Source organism: Somniosus microcephalus, chromosome 25 (assembly GCF_052327205.1).
Source record: "Somniosus microcephalus isolate GS21.2 chromosome 25, FLI_Smic_1.0, whole genome shotgun sequence".
Taxonomy (NCBI): domain Eukaryota; kingdom Metazoa; phylum Chordata; class Chondrichthyes; order Squaliformes; family Somniosidae; genus Somniosus; species Somniosus microcephalus.
Window position 1 is genome coordinate 36,001,769 of NC_141011.1, and position 24,532 is coordinate 36,026,300.

The following is a 24,532-nucleotide window of genomic DNA, read 5'->3' on the forward strand; positions in this document are numbered from 1 at the left end:
TCAGTCATTGAGACGGGCCTTTAATACTGCTGCATGTGTGGGACACACTGGGTATTCATTTAATTGCTATCAGGCCTGGTCACAGATTCGATTGTAATCTGACGAGTAAATTAACTCCCTGTGAATTGCATTCATTTGTTGTTTCATTTAGCCCCATTTTCCAATTGTCTTTCCCCCCTTCAAATAAAAAGACCCCCCCTATCTCTTGTCTCGACCTTGCTGTCTTTAAGATATCCCCCCCCCCCACCCCTCCAAAGCATTCAGTACTTTAAGAGAGAAGATTTTTAAACAACTAGATCTGGTTTTGTAACTGGTGTCTTGTGCCCCCTCCTTTCTCCTCTCCTCCCCTCCTGTTCCCCGCGCACACCCCTTCTCCGCTCGATATAGATTACAGGGGCTGACTGATGGAGTGGAGGGCAGGGTTCTGAAACTCGGTCTATCAGTGCTGCAAACAGTGTCGCCCCAGGCAGGGCTGACTGCCCTTGTCACTCTTTGTACTTTGACTCTCTTTCACGTTTCATTGAAACCACTGAGGAGACCCGAAAGATCTCGAGAAACCTCGTTTGGATCCAATAAGTCACTCGGTGTAGTCTATTACTTGTGTCCGCAGGGGGTTTCTGCGCACTCCTAATACTGAGCGTGGAGAGAGAGAGAGAAAACACAGAGAGAACTTTAAACTTTAATCAAAATCATTTGCTAACAGTTCCCAGTCCTTCACACCACACAGCAGTCAGGAATTGCCCATGACTCTTTGAATACAAAGCAAAAAAACAATATTATTACCAATCACAGATGGAGTGAGAATGGATTTCAGTGTCGCTCAGGGTAAAAATTAAAATAATTGTATTATAGAGCAATAATAAAAGATAATAAAGGCACCTCCCATTCTCTGTTAATTCAGTGTTTTATTAAACTACATCTCTTCATCCCTTCCAATCCACCTTTCTTCTCTACCCCTGCCCCAGTGTAATAACTCTTGCTGACGGTCCATGGGGTCGATTATCTCCCCCCACCCCCCTCCATCCACCCTCGCTAACTCACCCAAACAGCCATTGCGAGTTGGCAATTTTCGGAGGTTGCATTCTGGGGTGAGAACGTGGCCAAACTTCCGATACCTGCTCCGCGCCAGGACAGCCAGCTCAGAAAATTACCCTCCCCGTGTCACGGGACATTCAACTATGGAAGGCATCACAGCCAAGCCCAATCCTACCCCTTCCTAACCCAGTGATACTGAGGCCAATTCAACTATATTTTGTTTCAGCTTCTTAATAAAAAACATTATGTTTCATTTTCACCCCAAAATGATTTTTTTTTCCCGGTAATCCTTTCGATGATATTTGGAGTTAGTACGCAGCATCACCAGACTGCACTTACAAAGTATTACAAAATATTTACAGCACAGAAACAAACCATTCAGCTCAACAGGTCCATGCCAGTGTTTATGTTCCGCACGAGCCTCCTCCCACTCCTCTTCATCTCACCCCATCAACATCTCCTTCTATTCCTTTCTCCCTCGTGTGTTTATCGAGCTTCCCCTTAAATGTATCTGTACTATTCGCTTCAACTACTCTTTATGGTTCCACATTCTCACCACTCTCTGTATAAGGAAGTTTTTCCTGAATTCCCGATTGGATTTATTAGTGACTATCTTATATTTATGGCCCCTAGTTCTGGTCTTGCCCGCAAGTGGAAACATCGTCTCTAGTCTCCCCTATCAAACCCTTTCATAATCTTGAAGACCTCTATCAGGTCACCCCTCGGTCTTCTCTTTTCCAGAGAAAAGAGCCCCAGCCTGTTCAATCTTTCCCGATATTTATAACCTCTCAGTTCTGGTATCATTCTGGTAAATCTTTTTTGCTCCTTCTCCAGTGCCTCTCTATCCTTTTTATAAAATGGAGACCAGAACTGTTCACAGTACTCCAAGTGTGGTCGGACCAAGGTTCTGTACAAATTTAACAAACTTCCCTGCTTTTCAATTCTCTCCCTCTAGAAATGAACCCCAGTGCTTTGTTTGCTTTTCTTATGGCCTTATTAACCTGCGTCACTACTTTTAATGATCTGTGTATCTGTGCCCCCAGATCCCTCTGTTCCTCTACCCCATTTAGACATTTATTTTCCAAGGAGTCTGTGGCCTCCTTATTCTTCCTACCAAAATGTACCACCTCACACTTAGCAAAATTGAAGTTAATTTGGCAATTACACGCCCATTCTGCAAGTTTATTAATGTCCTCCTGTATTTTGCCACAGTCCTCCTCTGTATTAACAGCACCCCCCAATTTGGTGTCGTCCGCAAATTTTGAAATTATATTTCCGATTCCCGAGTCCAAATTGTTTACGTAAATGGTGAACAACAGTTGTCGCAGCACCGATCCTTGTGGAACACCACTTCCACCATTTGCTAATCTGAGTATCTACCATTAACCCCTACTCGCTTTTCTGTTTTGTAGGCAGCTTGCTGTCCATTCTGCTACTTGTCCCCTGACTCCACATGTTCTGACCTTAGTCATGAGTCTACTATGCGATACCTTATCAAAGGCTTTTTGGAAAACAAAATATATTACATCTACTACATTACCCTTATCTACCCTTTCTGTTACTTCTTGAAAGAATTCAATAAGGCCGGTCAAGCATGAACTTCACTTTTGAAATCCATGCTGACTACTCTTTATTATAATTTCATTTTCTAGATGTTATTCTATTACATCTTTGATTAAGGATTTCATTAACTTTCTTACCACTGACATTAAGCTAATTGATCTCTAGTTCCCTGGGCTTGTTCTATCTCCCTTTTTTATGTAGGACTCACATTAGCTGTCGGCTAGTCCTCTAACACGATTCCATTTTCTAGTGATTTTTTTGTACATATGTAATAGTGCCTCTGCTATCTCTTCCCCAACTTCTTTTAATATGTGCAGATGCAATCCAGCAGGGGTTAAGTTTCATTAGTTTATCAATTATCTCCCCCCTTTCTATCTTAAATGTCTTTATATCTTCACACCCTCAAACCCTGGGAGGGAGAGAACTTACATTTATATAGCGCCTTTCACAATCGCAGGATGTCCCAAAGCAATTTACAGTCAATGAGTTACTTTTGAAATGTTGTCACTGTTGTAATGTAGGAAACGCGGCAGCCAATTTATGCACAGCAAGCTCCCACAAACAGCAATGTGATAATAACCAGATCATCTGTTTTAGTGATGTTGGTTGAGGGATAAATATTGGCCAGGACACCGGGGATAACTCTCCTGCCTTTCTTTGAATAGTTCCATGGGATCTTTTACGTCCACCTGAGAGAGCAGACGGGGCCTCGGTTTAACGTCTCATCCAAAAGGCACCTCCGACAGAGCAGCACTCGCTCAGTCCTGCTCCTGGTACTGGGAGTGTTGACCTGGATTATATGCTCAAGTCTCTGGAACTTGAACCCATGCCCTTCTGACTCGGAGGTGAGAGTGCTACCCACTGAACCACGGCTGACACGTGATAGTCTGCATCAGAATAGGAGCATTTTGTTGGCCAAACCGCTTCTGCAGGGGGTGGTCCTCCTGCTCTAGAATGTTCTTCGCAGTCGGGTTTTGCAATGTTAAACAATTACTGCATAAAGCTTGTGGAGAAATGATTGAGCTCGGGCCTCACAGCTTTGCAACAACTTGTTCTATAAATGCACCTCATTGAGCTGAAACATGTCTCAGCACAAGGAAGAACGCATGACGTGCAGTGACTGGTAATATGTAGGCACACGTGGCAGACATTTTGCGCACAGCATGATTCCCTCAGTACTGCCCCGCTGACAGTGCAGCACTCCCTCAGTACTGTCCCGCCGACAGTGCAGCACTCGCTCAGTACTGCCCTTCTGACAGTACAGAGCTCCCTCAGCACTGCCCCTCTGACAGTACAGATCTCCCTCAGTACTGCCCCGCTAACAGTACAGATCTCCCTCAGTACTGCCCCGCTGACTGTGCAGATCTCCCTCAGTACTGCCCCTCTGACAGTACAGATCTCCCTCAGCACTGCCCCTCTGACAGTGCAGATCTCCCTCAGTACTGCCCCGCTGACAGTGCAGATCTCCCTCAGTACTGTCCCGCTGACAGTGCAGATCTCCCTCAGTACTGTCCCGCCGACAGTGCAGTGCTCGCTCAGTACTGCCCCTCTGACAGTGCAGATCTCCCTAAGTATTGTCCCGCCGACAGTGCAGCGCTCTGTCAGTACTGTCCCACCGACAGTACAGATCTCCCTCAGTACTGTCCCGCCGACAGTGCAGCGCTCGCTCAGTACTGCCCCTCTGACAGTACAGATCTCCCTCAGCACTACCCCGCCAACAGTGCAGATCTCCCTCAGTACTGTCCCGCCAACAGTGCAGATCTCCCTAAGTACAATCCCGCCAACAGTGCAGCGCTCGCTCAATACTGACCCTTCAACAGTGCAGCGCTCCCTTAGTACTGCCGCTTCGACAATTCAGCGCTCCTTCAGTACTGCCCCGCCAACAGTGCAGCACTCCCTTAATACTGCCCCTTCGATAATTCAGCACTCCCTCAGTACTGCCCATCCAAAAGTGCAGCACTCCCTCAGAACTACCCCTCTGTCACTGCAGCACTCCCTCAGTACTGACCCTCCGACAGTGCAGCACTCCCTCAGTTAGCCCCTACAACAGTGCAGTGCTCCCTCAGTACTGCCCCTCTGACAGTGCAGCACTCCCTCAGTACTGCCCCTCCGAAAGTGCAGATCTCCCTCAGTACTACGCCTCCGACAGTGCAGCGCTCCCTCAGTACTGCCCCTCCAACAGTGCAGCACTCCCTCAGTACTGCCCCTCCAACAGTGCAGCACTCCCTCAGTACTGCCCCTCCAACAGCACTCCCTCAGTACTGCCCCTCCGACAGTGCAGCACTCCCTCAGTACTGCCCCTCCGACAGCGCAGCACTCCCTCAGTACTGCCCCTCCAACAGTGCAGTGCTCCCTCAGTACTGCCCCTCCAACAGCGCTCCCTCAGTACTGCCCCTCCGACGGTGCAGCACTCCCTCAGTACTGCCTCTCCGACAGTGCAACGCTCCCTCAGTACAACCCCTCCGACGGTGTAGCGCTCCTTCAGTACTGCCCCTCCAACAGCGCTCCCTCAGTACTGCCCCTCCGATGGTGCAGCACTCCCTCATTACCGCACCTCCGACAGTGCAGCGCTCCCTCAGTACTACCCCTCCGACAGTGCAGCGCTCCCTCAGTACTGCCCCTCCGACGGTGCAGCGCTCCCTCAGTACTGCCCCTCCGACAGTGCAGCGCTCCCTCAGTACTGCCCCTCCGACAGTGCAGCACTCCCTCAGTACTGCCCCTCCGACAGTGCAGCGCTCCCTCAGTACTGCCCCTCCAACAGTGCAGCACTCCCTCAGTACTGCCCCTCCAACAGTGCAGCACTCCCTCAGTACTGCCACTCCGACAGTGCAGCTCTGCCTCAGTACTGCCCTCTGACAGTGCAGCACTCCCTCAGTACAGCCCCTCCGACAGCACAGCGCTCCCTCAGTACTGCCCCTGCAACAGTGCAGCACTCCCTTAATACTGCCTCTCCGAAAGTGCAGCACTCCCTCAGTACTGCCCCTCCAACAGTGCAGCACTCCCTCAGTACTGCCCCTCCGACAGTGCAGCACTCCCTCAGTACTGCGCTGGATTGCGGAAATCGAGCCCACAGTGCCCTGACCAAGACAAGCTGGCGGTAAAATTACGTCAAAACACATCACTGGCAGGTGACATCGCAGGAATATATAAAGTGTGACTTCTCTCCATCTTGTGACCGCAAACACACAAAGATTGCAAACGTATTATCAGCCGACACTGCCCCTTTAAATGAGTAGAGTGTCAGTATATTCTGCAATGTTCTGCAGTCTTCTAACGTAAAGGTTAGATGGAGAGCAGTGTGTGATAGTAGCCTGAATCTGGCCCCGTTGGCTTTATAAATCCCCAACCCCTGCCAAGGAGTGAAAGTGTATCTGGGTGGGAATGAGAGGAGCTGGGTCTGTAGCCCCTTGTCACATTGCTGAGTGGTGAAGTGATCCCTTGCACCAACCATTCACAGCTTGCGTTTTAGACCATGTTTTAATAACATCACAGACCAAAATAAGGCTCTGGAATTTTATCGTCAGAACAGCAGGCTGATATTCCATGAGAATCCTGCGCAAAGAATGAGTGAAAAAAAATTGGATTACTGGTGGGTCAAAGGGACCCTTTCTTTTGGCATTTTTTGCGGGTGTCAATTTTCAAACTGAGGGATCATTTCAGACACTCATAGATTTTTTTTAAAGGTTTTATCTAATTCCTCCCCCTCCCCTCCCGAAGGTGCTGACTCTCACTGGGGTTCAGGTCCCCTGCCCACAGGGAGAGAGGTTACTGAGTGACATTGTGAGGGAGCTCCATTAAACCCTCCCCCAGTGCCCTGTGTCACTGACTGTATCTCTACTGATGATAATCCAGCTCCCTCACACTGTCACTCAGTAACCCCTCACCCCCAGCGCCCTGTGTCACTGACTGTATCTCTACTGATGATAATACAGCTCCCTCACACTGTCACTCAGTTACCTTTCCCCCAGTGCTCTGTCACTGACAGTATCTCTACTGATGTTAATCCAGCTCCCTCACACTCACTCGGTAACCCCTCACCCCCAGCGCCCTGTGTCACTGACTGTATCTCTACTGATGATAATACAGCTCCCTCACACTGTCACTCAGTTACCTCTCCCCCAGTGCCCTGTGTCACTGACTGTATCTCTACTGATGTTAATCCAGCTCCCTCACACTGTCACTCAGTTACCCTTCCCCCAGCACCCTGTGTTACTGACTGTATCTCTACTGATGTTAATCCAGCTCCCTCACACTGTCACTCAGTAACCTCTCTCCCAGCACCCTGTGTTACTGACTGTATCTCTGCTGGTGATAATCCAGCTCCCTCACACTGTCACGCAGTAACCCCTCCGCCCTGTTACTGACTCCCTCTTTAAAAGGGGTCCTGACAGTGAGACTCCCTCTTTAAAAGGGGTCCTGACGGTGAGACTCCCTCTTTAAAAGGGGTCCTGACAGTGAGACTCCTCTTTAGCAGGAGCACATGTAAGTGGAACAGATAGCTTGTTGTTTAACAGCCAGGGCTGTTTGTGTGGGTTAAGTAATGGTCCCTGTGGGATTAGCACTCCCTGAGGCTGTTGGCTCTGAAGTTGCCAGAATTAATTACTTTTTTTTCCCTCAAAGAATGACTTATCTCGCAGGGAAAGTGCGAGATGCCCCGAGGGTGCCTTGCGTATCTTTCAGTGAGACGCTGTGTTTAGCCTTACCTCTTGGATTTCTATCAAACGCCATCCTCCCCAGTCCACGGAGCAGCCAGCGTCCCAGGCTGCAGAAAGTTCTCAGAGCAGAGCCTTGATCAGGGAGCAAAGCAGCTCCGTCTAGCTCCAGTAATCACTGCAGTCTGTTTCTGATTTCTGAGGAGCCCTGTCAGTCTCTGTGATTGACAGCCGAGCAGCTCAGAGCTCCCACTGCCCCCCACCCAGTGCCCATCAGATAAAGCATTGCAGATGTTACACACTTTCTGATTTCTGTTCAGGACCCATCGACCTCGCTTTACACATTCCCATCGGGGGAGGGGAGGCGAACCGACCGGCCGTGGCTAGCATGTTTTTTTTTTAAGTTTACTTCCCTGACTGAGGATGATCTGTGTTTAATGGGATCATTAACTTGTATTTTGGTGTAAAGTTGGCAGTGGGCTGGTGTTTTGCTCAGTGGGCTGGTGTTTTGCTCAGTGGGTTTGATCACTGTGTCGACACTGCCACCATGAGGACAGCCTGTGCTCCGTGTTTTCAATATTCGCCAAACGTGAAGTGAAAGGTGATCATTCCCGCCACAGTTTGGGGTCGGCGCCCGCTGCCTCCCTCACACTTACTCTGTAGCCTGTACAGCTGTGTGCGGGTGTACTGTGCATCTTGTGTCTCAGCCAAGGATCGTCGATTCTCCTCTCAACTTTTCTCTCTTGTTCTTCCCAAGCTCCAAGTCAGAAAATAGTTTTTAGGCGACACGTCACTGTCCCAACCACCCGCACCCCACCCCACCCACATTCCACATCCCCACCCCACTATCTCCATCCGATCCACATCTCCCCTGTCCCCACCCCCCATCCCCATCCTATCCACATCTCCCCTATCCTCACCCCCCTCTCCTCACCTTATCCACACATCGCCTGATCCTCTCCTCACCCAAACTGCACTCACGAGTCACTGGATGGAGATCAAGAGCAGGGGCCCTGGAGCCTAGAGAACTGACATAAACAGCGCTCCCAAACAGCCAACTGGTTGGACAGGGCTGGGGCTACATCTTTTTTTTGAAAAACTAAGGGTTCCAACCTCCCTCGTCCCCTCCCCCCACTCATCCCCTCTCCCCCACTCACCCCCTCCCTCCCCTTATCACTCCCTCCCCCTCCCTCCCCTTCTCACCCCTCCCTCCTCTTCTCACCCCTCCCTCCCCTTATCACCCCCTCCCTCCCCTTATCACTCCCTTCCCCTCCCTCCCCTTCTCACCCCCTCCCTCCCTCCCCTTCTCACCCCCTCCCTCCCTCCCCTTCTCACCCCTCCCTCCCCTCCTCACCCCTCCCTCCCCTTCTCACCCCCTCCTTCCCTTTCTCACCCCTCCCTCCTCTTCTCACCCCCTCCCTCCTCTCTCCCTCTCCCTCCCCTTCTCACCCCTCCCCTTCTCACCCCCTCCCTCCCTCCCCACCCCTCCCTCCCTTTCTCACTCCCTCCCTCCCTTTCTCACCCCTCCCTCCCTCCCCTTCTCACCCCCTCCCTCCCCTTCTCCCCCTCCCCTTCTCACCCCTCCCCTTCTCACCCCTCCTCTGCCCCTTCCATCCCCCTCTTACCCCCCTCCCATCCCCCTCTTACCCCCCTCCCATCCCCCTCTTACCCCCCTCCCATCCCCCTCTTACCTCCTGTAACTCCCTCCCCCTCTCACCCCCCTCCTCTGCCCCTCCCATCACCCTCTCACCCCCTCCCCTCTCACCCCCTCCTCTGCCCCTCCCATCCCCCTCTCGCCCCCCCTCTAACCCCCTCCCCCTCTGCCCCTCTAACCTCCTTCCCCTCTTTACGCCCCTCTCGGTCTTCCCCTCTCCCCAGCTCATGCTGGAAGCCCAGTCTCCTCTCTCTCCATTAACCTCTCTCTCTCTCCCACAGGTGATGAGTATCCTGAGCAATCCCGGAGCAGTCCCCACTCAGCCGCAGCATGACTTCTCCATCTCCCCCATGCACGGGAGCCTGGACACCTCCAACCCGCTCTCCGCCAGCTGCAGCCAGCGCTCCGACTCCATCAAGGGCGTGGAGAGCCTGCCCAGCTCCCAGTCCTACTGCACGCCCGCCTACAGCACATCTGGATACAGCATGGACCCTGTGCCCGGCTACCAGTACGCCCAGTATGGACAGAGTAAGCATCGCCTGCTGGAAGCACCTCCAGGGAGGAGGGCAGTAACCGGGGGCGGTGGGGGGAATGGTGCCTCGTGTCACACACACAGCAGGGAAGCCTGGGTTTGATCCTTCGTCTGTGCGTCAATCTCAGCCAAAAGGGAGCATTAGGGGCACTGCAATTATCCTCAGTGCCCTTGGGTTAAGGAGGGAGGAATATGCTCCAAACCCCCTTTCCTGATCACTATCAGTGACCTCTGCTGGACAGGGTGAGGACACAATGGGCTTTGAGCTGGTGAACTCCCAGTCAACGCTGCCTGGCCAGGCTGACAGAGGAGGCATGACTTGTTGGGTGAATTACTGGAGGGCCCTGAAACTAAAGGCACAGGCCACAGCGATGGAGCAGGAATCGGAAAAAACCGCTTCGAACGTAAAACAAAAGCAAAATACTGCAGATGCTGGAAATCTGAAATAAAAACAGAAAATGGTGGAAATGCTCAGCAGGTCAGGCAGCATCTGTGAAGAGAGAAACAGAGTTAACGTTTCAGGTTGATGACCCTTCGTCAGAACTGGAAAAAGTTGGAGATGTAACAGGTTTCAAGCAAGTACAGAGGGGAGGAAAGAACAAAGGGAAGGTCTGTGATAGGGTGGAGGGCAGGAGAGATTAAATGACAAAAGGGATGATGGAGCAAGGCAAAAGGGGATGGTAATGGGACAAGTAAAGAAACAAAAGATTGCTCTAGCAGATGTGTAAAAGGGAATCGCACAATCATTACCAACAGTTGCTGTCCAAAAAAATGGGGGCAGAGGTTTCGATCTGAAATTGTTGAACACAATGTTGAGTTCAGAAGGCTGTAAAGTGCCTAATCGAGTGCTTACGTTGAGTTTCATTGGAACAGTGTAGGAGGCTGAGGTCAGAGTGGGAGTGGAGCGGAAAATTAAAGTGACAGGCGACCGGAAGCTCGGGGTCACGCTTGCGGACTGAACGGAAGTGTTCCTCAAAGCGGTCATCCAACCTGAGTTTGGTCTCCCCAATGTAGAGGAGACTGCATCGTGAGCAGCAAATACAGTAGACTAGTTTGCAAGAAGTACAAGTAAATCGCTGTTTCACCTGGAAGGAGTGTTTGGGGCCCTGGATAGTGGAGGTAAAAGGGCAGGTGTTGCATCTCCTGCGCTTGCACGGGAAGGTGCTGTGAGAAGGGAGGGGTTGTTGGGGGTGATTGAGGAGTGGACCAGGGTGCTGCGCAGGGAACGGTCCCTTCACAATGCTGAAAGGGGAGGGATCGCGCTGGAGGATGAAGGACAGGTGAAAGGTGAGGACGAGGGGAATCCTCTTGTGGTTCTGGGAGGGAGGGGAAGGGGTGAGAGCGGAAGTGCAGGAAATGGAACAGACACGAGGGCCATGTCAACCACGGTGGAGGTGAATCCTCATTTGAGGAAAAAGGAAGACATATCGGAAGCACTGGTATGGAAGATGATATCATCAGAACAGATTCGACAGAGATGGATAAACTGGGAGAATGGAATAGAGTCCTTACAGGAAGCGGGGTGGGAGGAAGTGTAGTCCAGGTAACTGTGGGAGGCAGTAGGCTTATAGTGGATAATGGTCGATAGCCTATCCCCAGAAATGGATACAGGGAAGTCGAGGAAGGGAAGGGAAGAATTGGAGATGGACGATGTGAAGACAAGGGAAGAGTGGAAATTGGAAGCAAAGTTGATGAAATTTTCCAGTTTGGACGAGAGCAGAAACGGCACCGATACAATCATCAATGTACCGGAAAAAGAGGTGAGGGAGAGGACCGGAGTAGGACTGGGACAAAGAATGTTCCACATATCCCACAAAAAGGCAGGCATAGCTAGGGCCCATGGGGGTTCCCATAGCAACACCTTTAATTTGGAAGAAGTGAGTGGAGTCAAAGGAGAAGTTGTTCACTGTGAGAACAAGTTCAGCCAGGCCGTGGAGGGTGGTGGTGGATGGGGATTGGTTAGGCCTCTGTTCAAGGAAGAAGATTTGAATGTAAAGCTGGGCTCAAAACTCCGATTCCTTCATTTTCTTCCCGCTCTGTGTCACCACCGCCTGCTGCCACAGAAACATCGTTCAGAACATTGGAAATATCTCGGAAACTGACCCTGTGCAGGGTCAGAAATCTGACAGTGAACTTCAATACATCTCGGCACATCCAGACTGATACAACACACAGACTTTGTAATCAATGGGACAATGTAATCAATAGCTCGTGAGCTAAATCCTGTCACAGTGAGGGGTGTGTTATATCAGAGTGTTACAGTGAGGGGTATGTTATATAAGAGTGTTACAGTGAGGGGTGTGTTATATCAGAGTGTTACAGTGAGGGGTGTGTTATATCAGAGTGTTACAGTGAGGGCTGTGTTATATCAGAGTGTTACAGTGAGGGTGTGTTATATAAGAGTGTTACAGTGAGGGCTGTGTTATATCAGAGTGTTACAGTGAGGGGTGTGTTATATCGGAGAGTGTTACTGTGAGGGGTGTGTTATATCAGAGTGTTACAGTGAGGGGTGTGTTATTTCGGAGAGTGTTACAGTGAGGGGTGTGTTATATCAGAGAGTGTTACAGTTAGTGGTGTGTTATCTGAGTGTTACAGTGAGAGGTGTGTTATATCGAAGAGTGTTACAGTGAGGGGTGTGTTATATCGGAGAGTGTTACAGTGAGGGGTGTGTTATATCAGAGAGTGTTACAGTGAGGGGTATGTTATATAAGAGTGTTACAGTGAGGGGTGTGTTATATCAGAGTGTTACAGTGAGGGGTGTGTTATATCAGAGTGTTACAGTGAGGGCTGTGTTATATCAGAGTGTTACAGTGAGGGTGTGTTATATAAGAGTGTTACAGTGAGGGCTGTGTTATATCAGAGTGTTACAGTGAGGGGTGTGTTATATCGGAGAGTGTTACTGTGAGGGGTGTGTTATATCAGAGTGTTACAGTGAGGGGTGTGTTATTTCGGAGAGTGTTACAGTGAGGGGTGTGTTATATCAGAGAGTGTTACAGTTAGTGGTGTGTTATCTGAGTGTTACAGTGAGAGGTGTGTTATATCGAAGAGTGTTACAGTGAGGGGTGTGTTATATCGGAGAGTGTTACAGTGAGGGGTGTGTTATATCAGAGAGTGTTACAGTGAGGGGTGTGTTATGTCGGAGTGTTACAGTGAGGGATGTGTTATATCAGAATGTTACAGTGAGTGGTGTGTTATATCGGAGAGTGTTACAGTGAGGGGTGTGTTATATCAGAGAGTGTTACAGTGAGGGGTGTGTTATATCGGAGTGTTACAGTGAGGGGTGTGTTATATCGGAGTGTTACAGTGAGGGGTGTGTTATATCAGAGTGTTACAGTGAGTGGTGTGTTATATCAGAATGTTACAGTGAGGGGTGTCGAGTATATAAGAGTGTTACAGTGAGGGGTGTGTTATATCAGAGAGTGTTACAGTGAGAGGTGTGTTATATCAGAGAGTGTTACTGTGAGGGGTGTGTTATATCAGAGAGTGTTACAGTGAGGGGTGTGTTATATCAGAGAGTGTTACAGTGAGTGGTGTGTTATATCAGAATGTTACAGTGAGGCGTGTGTTATATCAGAGTGTTACAGTGAGGGGTGTCGAGTATATAAGAGTGTTACAGTGAGGGGTGTGTTATATCAGAGAGTGTTACAGTGAGGGGTGTGTTATATCCGAGTGTTACAGTGAGGGCTGTGTTATACAAAAGTGTGTTACAGTGAGTGGTGTGGGGTATATCAGTGTGTTACAGTGAGTGGTGTGGGGTATATCAGAGTGTTACAGTGAGTGGTGTGTTACATCGGAGAGTGTTACAGTGGGGGTTTGTTATATCGGAGCTGTGATGTGTTCTGGAATGCTGCAGTGAGGGCACTTTGAAGGGTGATTGTTTGTCAGCCTTCCTCCCCCTTTGGAGTGTGAGAGTGAGAGAGAGAGAGACAGAGGGGTGAGAGGAAGAGAGGGGGGGGGAGAGAGAGAGAGGTGGGAAGAGAGAGCAATCTCTAGGTACAAAGCTGAACATTCACTGAAACCAATCGTTGAAGCCGCAAAGCGTTTCCATTTGTTTAAAAGCTTCCCCACAAGAGAAAGTTGCTGACAGGTTAGAAGTTAGGTTTTGAATCCGATAAGAATTTGATGCTAAAGTTACGAAGACAAAAGCGTCCCACAGACAGGAATGGAGACTGCTAATCACACTGGCCAGTTGCTGTTTGCGGACTCGGCTGTTAAACTAATAACGGCTTCCTGGTCACACAGCCCTTGTGCTCGATGGGTTCAGAGGTTCTTCCTTCCCTACCCCCTCCGTCCTCGCTGTCCTGCCCTTCTACTGTCCTTTCCGACCCCAGCTCGTGATTCTCCACGCTCTCTCCGCAGCCGCTCCTAATGTCTTTAGCTCCTGCCGTTAAATTGAAACCTTCTGCAGGAGCTGGCTGGATCAATAGCAGCTTTCCCTTTCACCGAGCGCGTGCAGCGACCTCTGACCTCCCCACACTTGCCTCTGGATGTGAACGGACATGTGTAGTTGATATAAATCTCGAATAAATACTGCGATCGTATATTGCCAATAACGAGTGCCCGGGGGCGAGGTGTCAGTCACACCCTTTATGTGCGGCCTGTGTGCAGGCTGAATACAGCTCGGCTAATTTAGTTCAGAATTCTCATAGAATCTTACAGCACAGAAGGAGGCCATTCGGCCCGTCGTGCCTGTGCCGGCTCTTTGAAAGAGCTCCCCAATTAGTCTCACTCCCCTCTTCCCCATAGCCCTGCAAATTTGTCCTTTTCAGGTATTTATCCAATTCCTTTTTGAAAGTTACTATTGAATCTGCTTCCACCACCCTTATAGGCAGTGCATTCCAGATCATAACAACTCGCTGCGTAAAAAAAATTCTCTTCATCCCCCCCCCCCCACTGGTTCTTTTGCCAATTACCTTAAATCTGTGTCTTCTGGTTACCGACCCTCCTGTCAGTGGAAACTGATTCTCCCTATCTACACTGTCAAAACCCCTCAAAAATTTTGAAAACCTCAATTAAATCTTCCCTTAACCTTCTCGTTTAAAGAGAACAATCCCAGCTTCTCCAGCCTCTCCGCATAACTGAAGTCCCTCATCCCTGGCACCAATCTCCTCTGCACCCTCTCCAAGGCCTTGACATCCTTCCTAAAGTGCGGTTCCCAGAATTGGCCACAATACTCCAGCTAGGGCCTAATCAGCGTTTCATAAAGGTTTAGCATATCTTCCTTGCTTTTGTACTCGACTCCTCTATTTATAAAGCCAAGGATCCCGTCTGCCTTTTTAAGAGTCTTCTCAACTTGTGCTGCCGCTTTCAGTGTTGTGTACGTCCACCCCAGGTCTCTCTGCTCCTGTACACATACACTGCAGACTCAGACTGGAGTGCTTCCCAAAAGCCTGCGACACAACCCGGGGGTCCTCACCCACTCACAGCCCCCATCCCATCCCCCAGGAGCAAAGCTCTTGTACACGTATTGGGAACCTGAAGTCGTGCTGAAGCCTGTAACTCCTTCTTGATCTGTTGATTTCCCTCCCCCTCTCCTCGAGGTGCTGCTTACACACTTCCACAAACACCCGCCCCCTCACCCAAGAGGTCAATTTTCACGTGTCAGGCTGAATTTTACAGTTGATCTTATTTAAACACCAGTAGTAGCACAGTTAAAATATCGCCAATCAGAAAACCTACACTTGACTGTCGGCAGGACTATTTAACTGTGGGGGCGTCACTGCTGAGTCCGATTTCTGTCCTCAACCAATGTCCACACAGACACATCCCTTCCAGTAGGGGTCCCTGGACCTTGATCAGGAGCAGGAACCATAGGAACAGGTGGAGGCCCCTCAGCCCCTCGAGCCTGCTCTGCCATTCAATTAGATCATGGCTGATCTGCACCTGAACCCCATTTACCCGCCTTAGCTCCATTTCCCTTGATACCCTTACCTATCCAAAATCTATCGACCCCTGTCTTGAAAATCCTTTTATTATTTTAAACACCTTGATTGGATCATCCTTCAACCCTCTAAACTCAAGGGAATACAACCCAAGTTTATGCAATCTGTCCTCATAATTTAACCCTCTAAATCCCGGTATCATTCTGCTGAATCTGCGCTCCACACCCTCCAAGACCAATGTATCCTTCCCGAGGTACAGTGTCTGAAGCTGAACGCAGTGCTCCAGCTGAGGACTGTCCAAGGCTCTGAACAACTGAAGCAAGACTTTCGCCCCTTTGAGATAGAGACCAACATTCCAGTAGCCTTTTTGATTATTTTTTCTACCCGTCTACTAGCTTTTAGTGATTTGTGCACATGGACACCCAAATCTCTTTGCTCCTCCACAGCTAAGTATTCCGATTTGTCTTACTGAGACCCAAAGTGGATAACCTCGCACATCCCAATATTGAACTCCATCTCATAGTCTGTTTATGTCCCTTTGTAACTTCCTTCTCCAATCCACACAACTTACTATGCCTCCTAATTTAGTGTCACCTGCAGACTTAGATATACAATGCTTTATTCCATCATCCAAGTCATTAATATATATGGTGAAAAGCTGAGGCCTCAGTACCCCCTGGCTGGGGGGGTCTAGAACGAGGGGTTACAATCTCAGGATACGGGGTAGGACATTTAGGACTGAGATGAGGAGAAATGTCTTCACTCAAAGGGTGGTGAACCTGTAGAATTCTCTACCACAGAAGGCCAAGTCACTGAATATATTTAAGAAGGAGATAGATAGATTTCTAGACACAAAAGGCGTCAAGGGGTATGGGGAGAGAGCGGGAATATGGTATTGAGATAGAGGATCAGCCATGATCGAATTGAATGGTGGAGCAGGCTCGAAGGGCCAAATGGCCTACTCCTTCTCCTATGTTTCTATGTTTCTACAGATTCCTGGGTAACACCACTTGTCACATCCTGCCAATCAGAGAACGAACCCATTATCCTTCTCTCTGTCTCCTGCCTCCCAACCAGTTACCAACCAATAGAATGATACAGCACAGAAGGAAGCCATTCAGCCCATCGTGTCTGTTCCAGCTCTTTGGTAGAGCTCTCCAATTAGCCCCACTCCCCCCTGCTCTTTCCCCATAGTCCTGCAAATGTTTCCCCTTCAAGTATTTATCCAATTCCCTTTTGAAAGTTACTATTGAATCTGCTTCCACCGCTCTTTCAGGCAGTGCATTCTCCTTATCCCCCACCTCCCAGCTTTTTTGTCAATAATCTTCAAAGTGCAAACTCAGCACAGACCTGCTCTGCAGCCAGGGTCCTCCCCAGCCACTTGCTGTATGGACTTGTCACTAGGAATGGCTCTTCCTTGAATGTTCTCCCCCATTGGTGAAGCCCCGATGTACACTCACTACTGTTCCACTGTGGCGCAGTCGACTCTTGTTATGGGCCCCCATCTGCTGTTTGACATCTGGGCCTGTAAGAGGCCCCCAGGATCTCAGACTGATGGTCCCAGCGTGGAGTCACCATCCTCAGCCTTGTTACCTCGAGTAACGCTGGAATAGCTCGTTCTCGGTACAATTCAGACAGAGGGCGGAACCACAGTCTGAACCCAGAGATCCCACAACCACAGTCTGAACCCAGACATCCCATAACCACAGTCTGAACCCAGACATCCCATAACCGCAGTCTGAACCCAGACATCCCATAACCACAGTCTGAACCCAGAGATCCCACAACCACAGTCTGAACCCAGACATCCCATAACCACAGTCTGAACCCAGACATCCCATAACAGCACTCTGAACCCCGACATCCCATAACCACAGTCTGAACCCAGACATCCCATAACCGCAGTCTGAACCCAGACATCCCATAACCACAGTCTGAACCCAGACATCCCATAACCACAGTCTGAACCTAGACATCCCATAACCACAGTCCGAACCCAGACATCCCATAACCACAGTCTGAACCCAGACATCCCATAACCACAGTCTGAACCTAGACATCCCATAACCACAGTCTGAACCCAGACATCCCATAACCACAGTCTGAACCCAGACATCCCATAACCACAGTCTGAACCCAGACATCCCATAACCACAGTCTGAACCCAGACATCCCATAACCACAGTCCGAACCCAGACATCCCATAACCGCACTCTGAACCCAGACATCCCATAACCACAGTCTGAACCCAGACATCCCATAACCACAGTCCGAACCCAGACATCCCATAACCGCACTCTGAACCCAGACATCCCATAACCACAGTCTGAACCCAGACATCCCATAACCACAGTCTGAACCCAGACATCCCATAACCACAGTCTGAACCCAGACATCCCATAACCACAGTCTGAACCCAGACATCCCATAACCGCAGCCCAAACCCAGACATCCCATAACCACAGTCTGAACCCAGGCAGCCCATAACCGCAGTCTGAACCCAGACATCCCATAACCGCAGTCTAAACCCAGACATCCCATAACCGCAGTCTGAACCCAGACATCCCATAACCGCAGTCTGAACCCAGACATCCCATAACCACAGTCCGAACCCAGACATCCCATAACCACAGTCTGAACCCAGACATCCCATAACCACAGTCTGAACCCAGACATCCCATAACCGCAGTCTGAACCCAGACATCCCATAACCACAGTCTGAACCCAGACATCCCATAATCAGTCTGAACCCAGACATCCCATAACCAGTCTGAACCCAGACATCCCATAACCACAGTCTGAACCCAGACATCCCATAACCAGTCTGAACCCAGACATCCCATAACCAGTCTGAACCCAGACATCCCATAACCACAGTCTGAACCCAGACATCCCATAACCGCAGTCTGAACCCAGACATCCCATAACCGCAGTCTGAACCCAGACATCCCATAACCACAGTCTGAACCCAGACATCCCATAACCACAGTCTGAACCCAGACATCCCATAACCAGTCTGAACCCAGACATCCCATAACCAGTCTGAACCCAGACATCCCATAACCGCAGTCTGAACCCAGACATCCCATAACCAGTCTGAACCCAGACATCCCATAACCACAGTCTGAACCCAGACATCCCATAACCACAGTCCGAACCCAGACATCCCATAACCACAGTCCGAACCCAGACATCCCATAACCACAGTCTGAACCCAGACATCCCATAACCACAGTCCGAACCCAGACATCCCATAACCACAGTCCGAACCCAGACACTCTATAACCACAGTCTGAACCCAGACATCCCATAACCGCAGTCTGAACCCAGACATCCCATAACCGCAGTCTGAACCCAGACATCCCATAACCCATACTGGACACAAATGATATGAAGAGGATTGAAGAACAAATCCTTAGCTGGACTCTGAATGATTTAGTCTAGCCAACAGATCTTCCCGAGCCACTGTTCAAAGGTCACGGGTAACTCGTCCATTGGGAAGAAGGGCCTGCTGGGAGCCATGAGGTGTCGTCCTTCCATGGTGCGCTCACTGGGCCACCGAGCATGCTCAGTGTATTAATTAGCCAATCCCCTATCTCCAGACTGGTGCCAAGGAATATCAAAGACTTTGTGCAAGACCATGAAGTGAATTTAAATGGAAATGACAGCTCGGTAATAAGGCTTTCCATCGAACACCGCTCCCCCCTTTGGGGCAGAGAGATGACGAGAGCTTCACGCTGAAAATGTTGTTTATTTATCAGGAGTGATTGTCTGGTGTGCCAGCTCGCACAGAACAGTTATTGGCAGAGTAAATGGAGAGTTAATGAACAGAAAGCAAAGATTATCCAACGTGAATCAAGAGAGCACATTTAAATACAGGACTGCGTCACCTGAAGCCTGAAGTCTAGGCCTTGACGCTCCCCACACTCTTAACTTTAACACAACTCTAAATTCCAGTCCCAAAAAATAACCCTTTGAGTGTAATGGGGGACAGGAGAAGAGTCTTTATTTGTTGTTTTATTGTGTATTTCTGTTACTAGACCGTAGGTTTAATGCTGAATTGCAGGTCACCACAGGTAGTCCATCAGTTAACGATTGGAACTACTTGAGCCACCAGTGTGCTTTATTGTTCTCCAGCATTCGAACCCCGCTCTCAATGGCTCAGAGTGTAAATACCCCACCTCGTGTGGTTTGATCCCGGCCTGTGCTGAGCTAGCTGATCTCAGCGGTGACAGTATTTGGGGTTTCGCACTCGGTGTCAGTGCCCCCGGGTTAGAGAGAGAAGGGAAAGGTCAGACCGGCTTGCTGCTCCTGATCGCCGTCTAGTGACCCCTGTTGGTGAGGACAGGATGGGTGTTGCCTCATGGTTAAATAGCCCAACGGCACTTCATTCACAAATGAAGAGTGAACCCTTAGGCGAAGTACTGGCAGGGAAAACATTTCCCTCCATGGCCTCGCCCCTCCCTTTCTCTATAACCCCCTACAACCCTCCAAGATCTCTGCGTTCCTCAAATTCTGGCCTCTTTGCATCCCCCACTCCCTTTGCCCCCACCATTGGCGGCCGTGCCTTCAGCAGTCTAGGTCCTAGGCTTTGGCATTCCATTCCTAAACCTCTCCGCCTCTCTCTCCTCCTTTAAGATGCTCCTTAAAACCTACCTCTTTGACCAAGCTTTTGGTCACCTGTCCTAATATCTCCTTATGTGGCTCGGTGTCAAATGTTTTGTCTGATTTACGCTCCTGTGAAGCGACTTGGGACATTTTACTACGTTAAAGGTGCTTTATAAATGCAAGTTGTTGTTGTTGAAGGGGGAAGGGGTAACAATGAGAGGAGAGAGAGAGAGAGAGACCCCTGGTTTGCGTGTATTTATCCTGTTGGATTTTGTGTTTTTTCCAAGGTGCAGTCGACTACCTGACCAAGAACGTGAGCCTGTCCACACAGAGGCGGATGAAGTTGAGCGAGCATTCCGCTGTTCTGGGGTTGCTGCAGGTCGAGACGGGACAAGCTTATTGAGGCCGTCCCAGGACAGCGAAACCTCACGGAGCAAAAAAAACAACAAAACAACAAGAGAGAGCAAGAGTCGCCTGGTGTGTGTGACAAACGGCTACAACTGGGGCTGAGACATTGTGGGGGCAATTCTAGAGGAGAGCTTGGCCTCCGCTGTCGAACTTCCAGTGCCCTCTGCCACACCCTCAGACGTACCATACACCATGTATTCCTTGGCCCAGGCCACCGCCCTTAAGCTTGATGCTTACGGTCGAGAATTGTCCCTGTAAAATTGTACAGCTCCTTCGATGGTTTGTGACAGTGTGTTTTTTTGTTGAAATTTCATTCCCGCTTTGCCCGCGAGAGACTGATCCCGCGGAGGCAGCGAGGCTCTGTGGCCACCTCACCCCCGGTTACGGGCACCGGCAGTAAAACAAAAAACCTACGCGGGCTGCGGACTGAGGGCAGTGGCTGTACTTGCTGGGTCGATCCTCCCCAGAGCAAAGAGAAAAGGTCACATTCCAAACCGGAACACTTGGAACATCCTGGGCCGACTCGCTCCTCACCACTGGAAACTCTCGGCAGCTCAGTATCAAGCGGTGCGACTGTCTGGACCTGAACGCGCGAGAAGCAAAAAGGCTCCGGCTGGGAATTCTGTTTTCAAATCCCCGCTAACGCGTCGGTGGGGCATTTCAGCACCGGCCTCACCCACTCACACACCGCCTCAACAACGATTCAAAATAGACCGCACAGAAGTTTCAACCTTTGTTGAAAGGACAGATTTGATCTTTGAGAAGAAGAGGAGGGGGAAAAAAAAGACTGAGTTTAAAAGCGCCAGATATTAAGGAGCCTGTTTTTGCAGGAACCCTGAGCCTGTGATACAGGACCTGTGACAAATGGGAACAAAGCAAGGTGGAGCAGCTCGGAATTTGTTTGTGGGGGTGGGAAGGGAAAGTTAATGTGTGCGTGATTTACTCAAACAAATTTTCATCTCTTGATTTGTACAAAGTGTCAGTTATTAACGGTCAGTGGGGATTCAAAGTATACACAAACATTCCAGCATTGATCTACAGCAAGGGTTATACTGTTTATATAAATGAGTGTATAGCAGATTGGCACTGAATTGTCATGTAGTTTGTTTCTAAAAGACTATTCTATGTATTTTTTGAGAGAGTGCCCACTGTTAGTGGCCTGGAGTCAGTCACACTGTTTAAACCTGGACCCTGGATCTGGGCTGTATTCTGTCTCTGTTCTACATTCCCGATTTCAGAATGAAATACTCGTGGCGTTTCTCATCTCCGACCTGGTGGTGCGGGAGAGCTGGCAAGGACCGAGTTGGCAGTTCCGAGAACAATTTGTTTATTAATAAATGAACTCAGGAGGAGGGTTTTGTTTTTCCCATTCCGCACACCGGGAATGTTGGCCGGTCGCGAGAGGACTTTGAACTTCAGCAAGAGATCTGAACGCTACCAGATCGCACGTTCATGGGCTCTTTACACAGACTGTGCTCCAACGGAATGAAGAGGTTTTAGTCGAGCTGTCTCCTCACAGCCCCGCTCTCGCTTGAACCCCCCTCCCTCCCTCCCACCCAGACAATCCGAGATCACATTCCTCCAGTGTCCATTTCCACTCAGTAATGATGGATCCATCCCCTCTCCTGGGGACCACAGTCACTGTTTCTTAATGTACTGTAACTCGGTAAAACTCCCAGCTTGTCCTTTTCCACTTCTTCGGGTGCTGAAATGAGAAAGGATTTTTATCTTCTGTCGCAGGAAGTTGGGTTCCGTGCATTTTACTGTAATTAAAAAAAAAATTGACAGAACTTTACCAATATTCTATTCTATAGACATTCTTGGCATGTTAGATACTGAATAACTCTTTCTCTCTCCCCAAGCCCCTCTCTTCCCCCTCCCCTCCCTTCTATGCTGTAACTTGTATTGTAGACTCGTCACAAGAATTTTTTTTTAAATCCCATTTCTGTCCTGACTGTATTTAACGGAAATATTAGGTGCTGTCTGAAACCTACTGCCCTCTCTTGGGGAGGGTTTCATTCCCAGGAAAGCCAGAGCTGTGATCGGACAGGGCAGCTTTGTGACAGGAATAAAATGCTTTCTCCCCTCCCCTCCTCTCCTTAAGTCCCCGGCTCCCTGTTGACCCCAGCAGCTCCTCTGTAACTCCACCCTGTGCCAGCTTGTCCTGTGCCAACATTGAGCAGACTACTTGGCATCGAGGGCCATCACAGCTCAAACCCAGTCCTGGCCTCCCCCAACATTCAGAATTCCCAACAGGGGGCCACACTGGATAGCGATCAGGAGTGGGAAAATCCCAGCTCATTCATTCCTTCTCTCCCAACTCAAGGTTTCTGAGGCCAATTGTAGCCCCCCCCCCCCCCCCAGGCCCTATTGTGGAAGACACTGATCATTAAGTTATGGCCTGCAATCCATTTATCTATGGCACCATGGTAGTATGGTTACAGGGACTTTCTCCATGACAGATTCATAAATCAATTTGATTAAAATGACCCAATCAGTTGATTGATACCTAAAAAAAATGATTACTCCCGCTATTGCGAATAAATCTGTTTAAATTCACAAATCAGGTATCCTTTTCTAAAAATAACCCCATAAAAGGGAGACGCCCCCCCCCCCCATATGATCTCATTGAATGGCAGAACATATAGGGAACTAAATGGGCTCCTCCTGTTCCTTCGTTCCCTCCCCCACTGCCTCTTGGCTGAGATGAGCACGGACTGGGGGCTCAAACCCTGGGATGTTCAGATCGGAATGGTTCAGTCCCACACTGGGCCGTCCAAATCCTCACTCAGCTCACAACAGGTCCCCAAAACAAAGAGCTTTTGTGGAATACCTGCCCTCGACTTTTAACTGAGATTTTGTTATTGAGTTGGGGGTTAAAGGAATGAAGCAGAAATGAACAAATAGACATCAGTGCCATCGAGGGTGGCCAACTATGGTTGGCCAAACTCCAGGAGGTTTCACCACGTGACATCCCGCCTCCAACCGCCTCACCCAGTTCAGCAGCCTTTTTTCCCGCACTCCAATATTTTTATAACCAACAAGCAAAAGTGTTGAAAGAAAATGAATAAAACCCACAATTTCCAAACGCCTCTGTGATATTTCTCCCCAGCTGTTGCTCACAGCCGTGTCCTGGAGATTAATCTTTAGTTCCTGGAAACTCCAGGGCGAGTGACCCTTACTGCAGTTCTTCATGGGTTAAATCTGGGACGGGTGGAGGACGCAGTGGACAGTAAAATCCAACTGCGGTGGCAGTCTGGGCAGATGACTGGCAGCTACAAGTAACTTTGATGAACATGCCGGTCGTATATAAAGGTCAAATATCTAAAGCCCCAAGCTCTGGGAGTCGACTTATGGCAAGTCCAGCCTCATTGTTAGGCCTTTGCCCCTATACTCTCACTCAAAGGCACCTTATATTTCCATTAAATGCCCAGTCTAGCAAATCCTTGTACCATTAACAGACCCTTCAACTCACCTCTCACCTCCCTTCCCTGACCCCTGTCCCGATAAGTCTCCTAGCTTCTGTGCTTGTTTCTTATAATTTGATTGAGCATGTGTGTATATAAAACCACTGCATAATTTATTCTGCTACGATGTTAATTATAGAGTAGATGGGAACCTGTACTCGCATTTACATACAGTCAGTAGATGTCTGGCTTTGTAACCTGCTATAATTGTTATCTCATTAAAAGTTAACTGAAACTAGCCAGCACCAGGAGTATGTGTGTGTGACTGCCCCTCCCCAACACCGAGTCAGGTGCCCTCTCTCTGTCCCGCCAGAGGTAGAAGGCTACAAGTACAGAGAAAGGAAGCAGGGTTCAGTCGCAGGGCTTCATGAGATGCAGGGTTTGACTTTATTAGAAACCCAGCCAGGTGCCCAAGGCTCAGAGTGCGCCAAGCTTGATGAGAGAATGTCAGATAAATCAGGAGGTCGTGAATCGGTGACACCAATCTTGTGTTTCAAAGTCTCTAGATCAGCGGAGGAACCAAAGGCCGAGGGAGGGAAGGAGTTGGCAGGACAGAGAGGGATAACATTGAATGAAGAGCCAAGGAAAGAAAGACTTGCATTTATATAGCACCTTTCACAACCTCGGGGTGTCCCAAAGAGCTTTACAGCCAATGAAGTACTTTTTGAAGTGTAGTCACTGTTGTAATGTAGGAAATGCAGCAGCCAATTTTTGCACAGCAAGCTCCCACA

General features: G+C 49.4%; 1 protein-coding gene across 1 annotated transcript in view; it reads left to right on the plus strand.

Annotated features, from left to right (window-relative positions):
- pax7a (paired box 7a) overlaps window positions 1-24,040 on the plus strand; it is a 273,084-nt gene extending 249,044 nt beyond the window's left edge. Inside the window, exons 7-8 of the mRNA XM_085967556.1 lie at window positions 9,129-9,432; window positions 20,214-24,040. Of these exons, the coding sequence (XP_085823682.1) occupies window positions 9,129-9,432; window positions 20,214-20,329 (420 nt within the window). The 3' untranslated portion in view covers window positions 20,330-24,040. The remainder of the gene's footprint in view (window positions 1-9,128; window positions 9,433-20,213) is intronic.
- The last annotated feature ends 492 nt before the right edge of the window (window positions 24,041-24,532 follow it).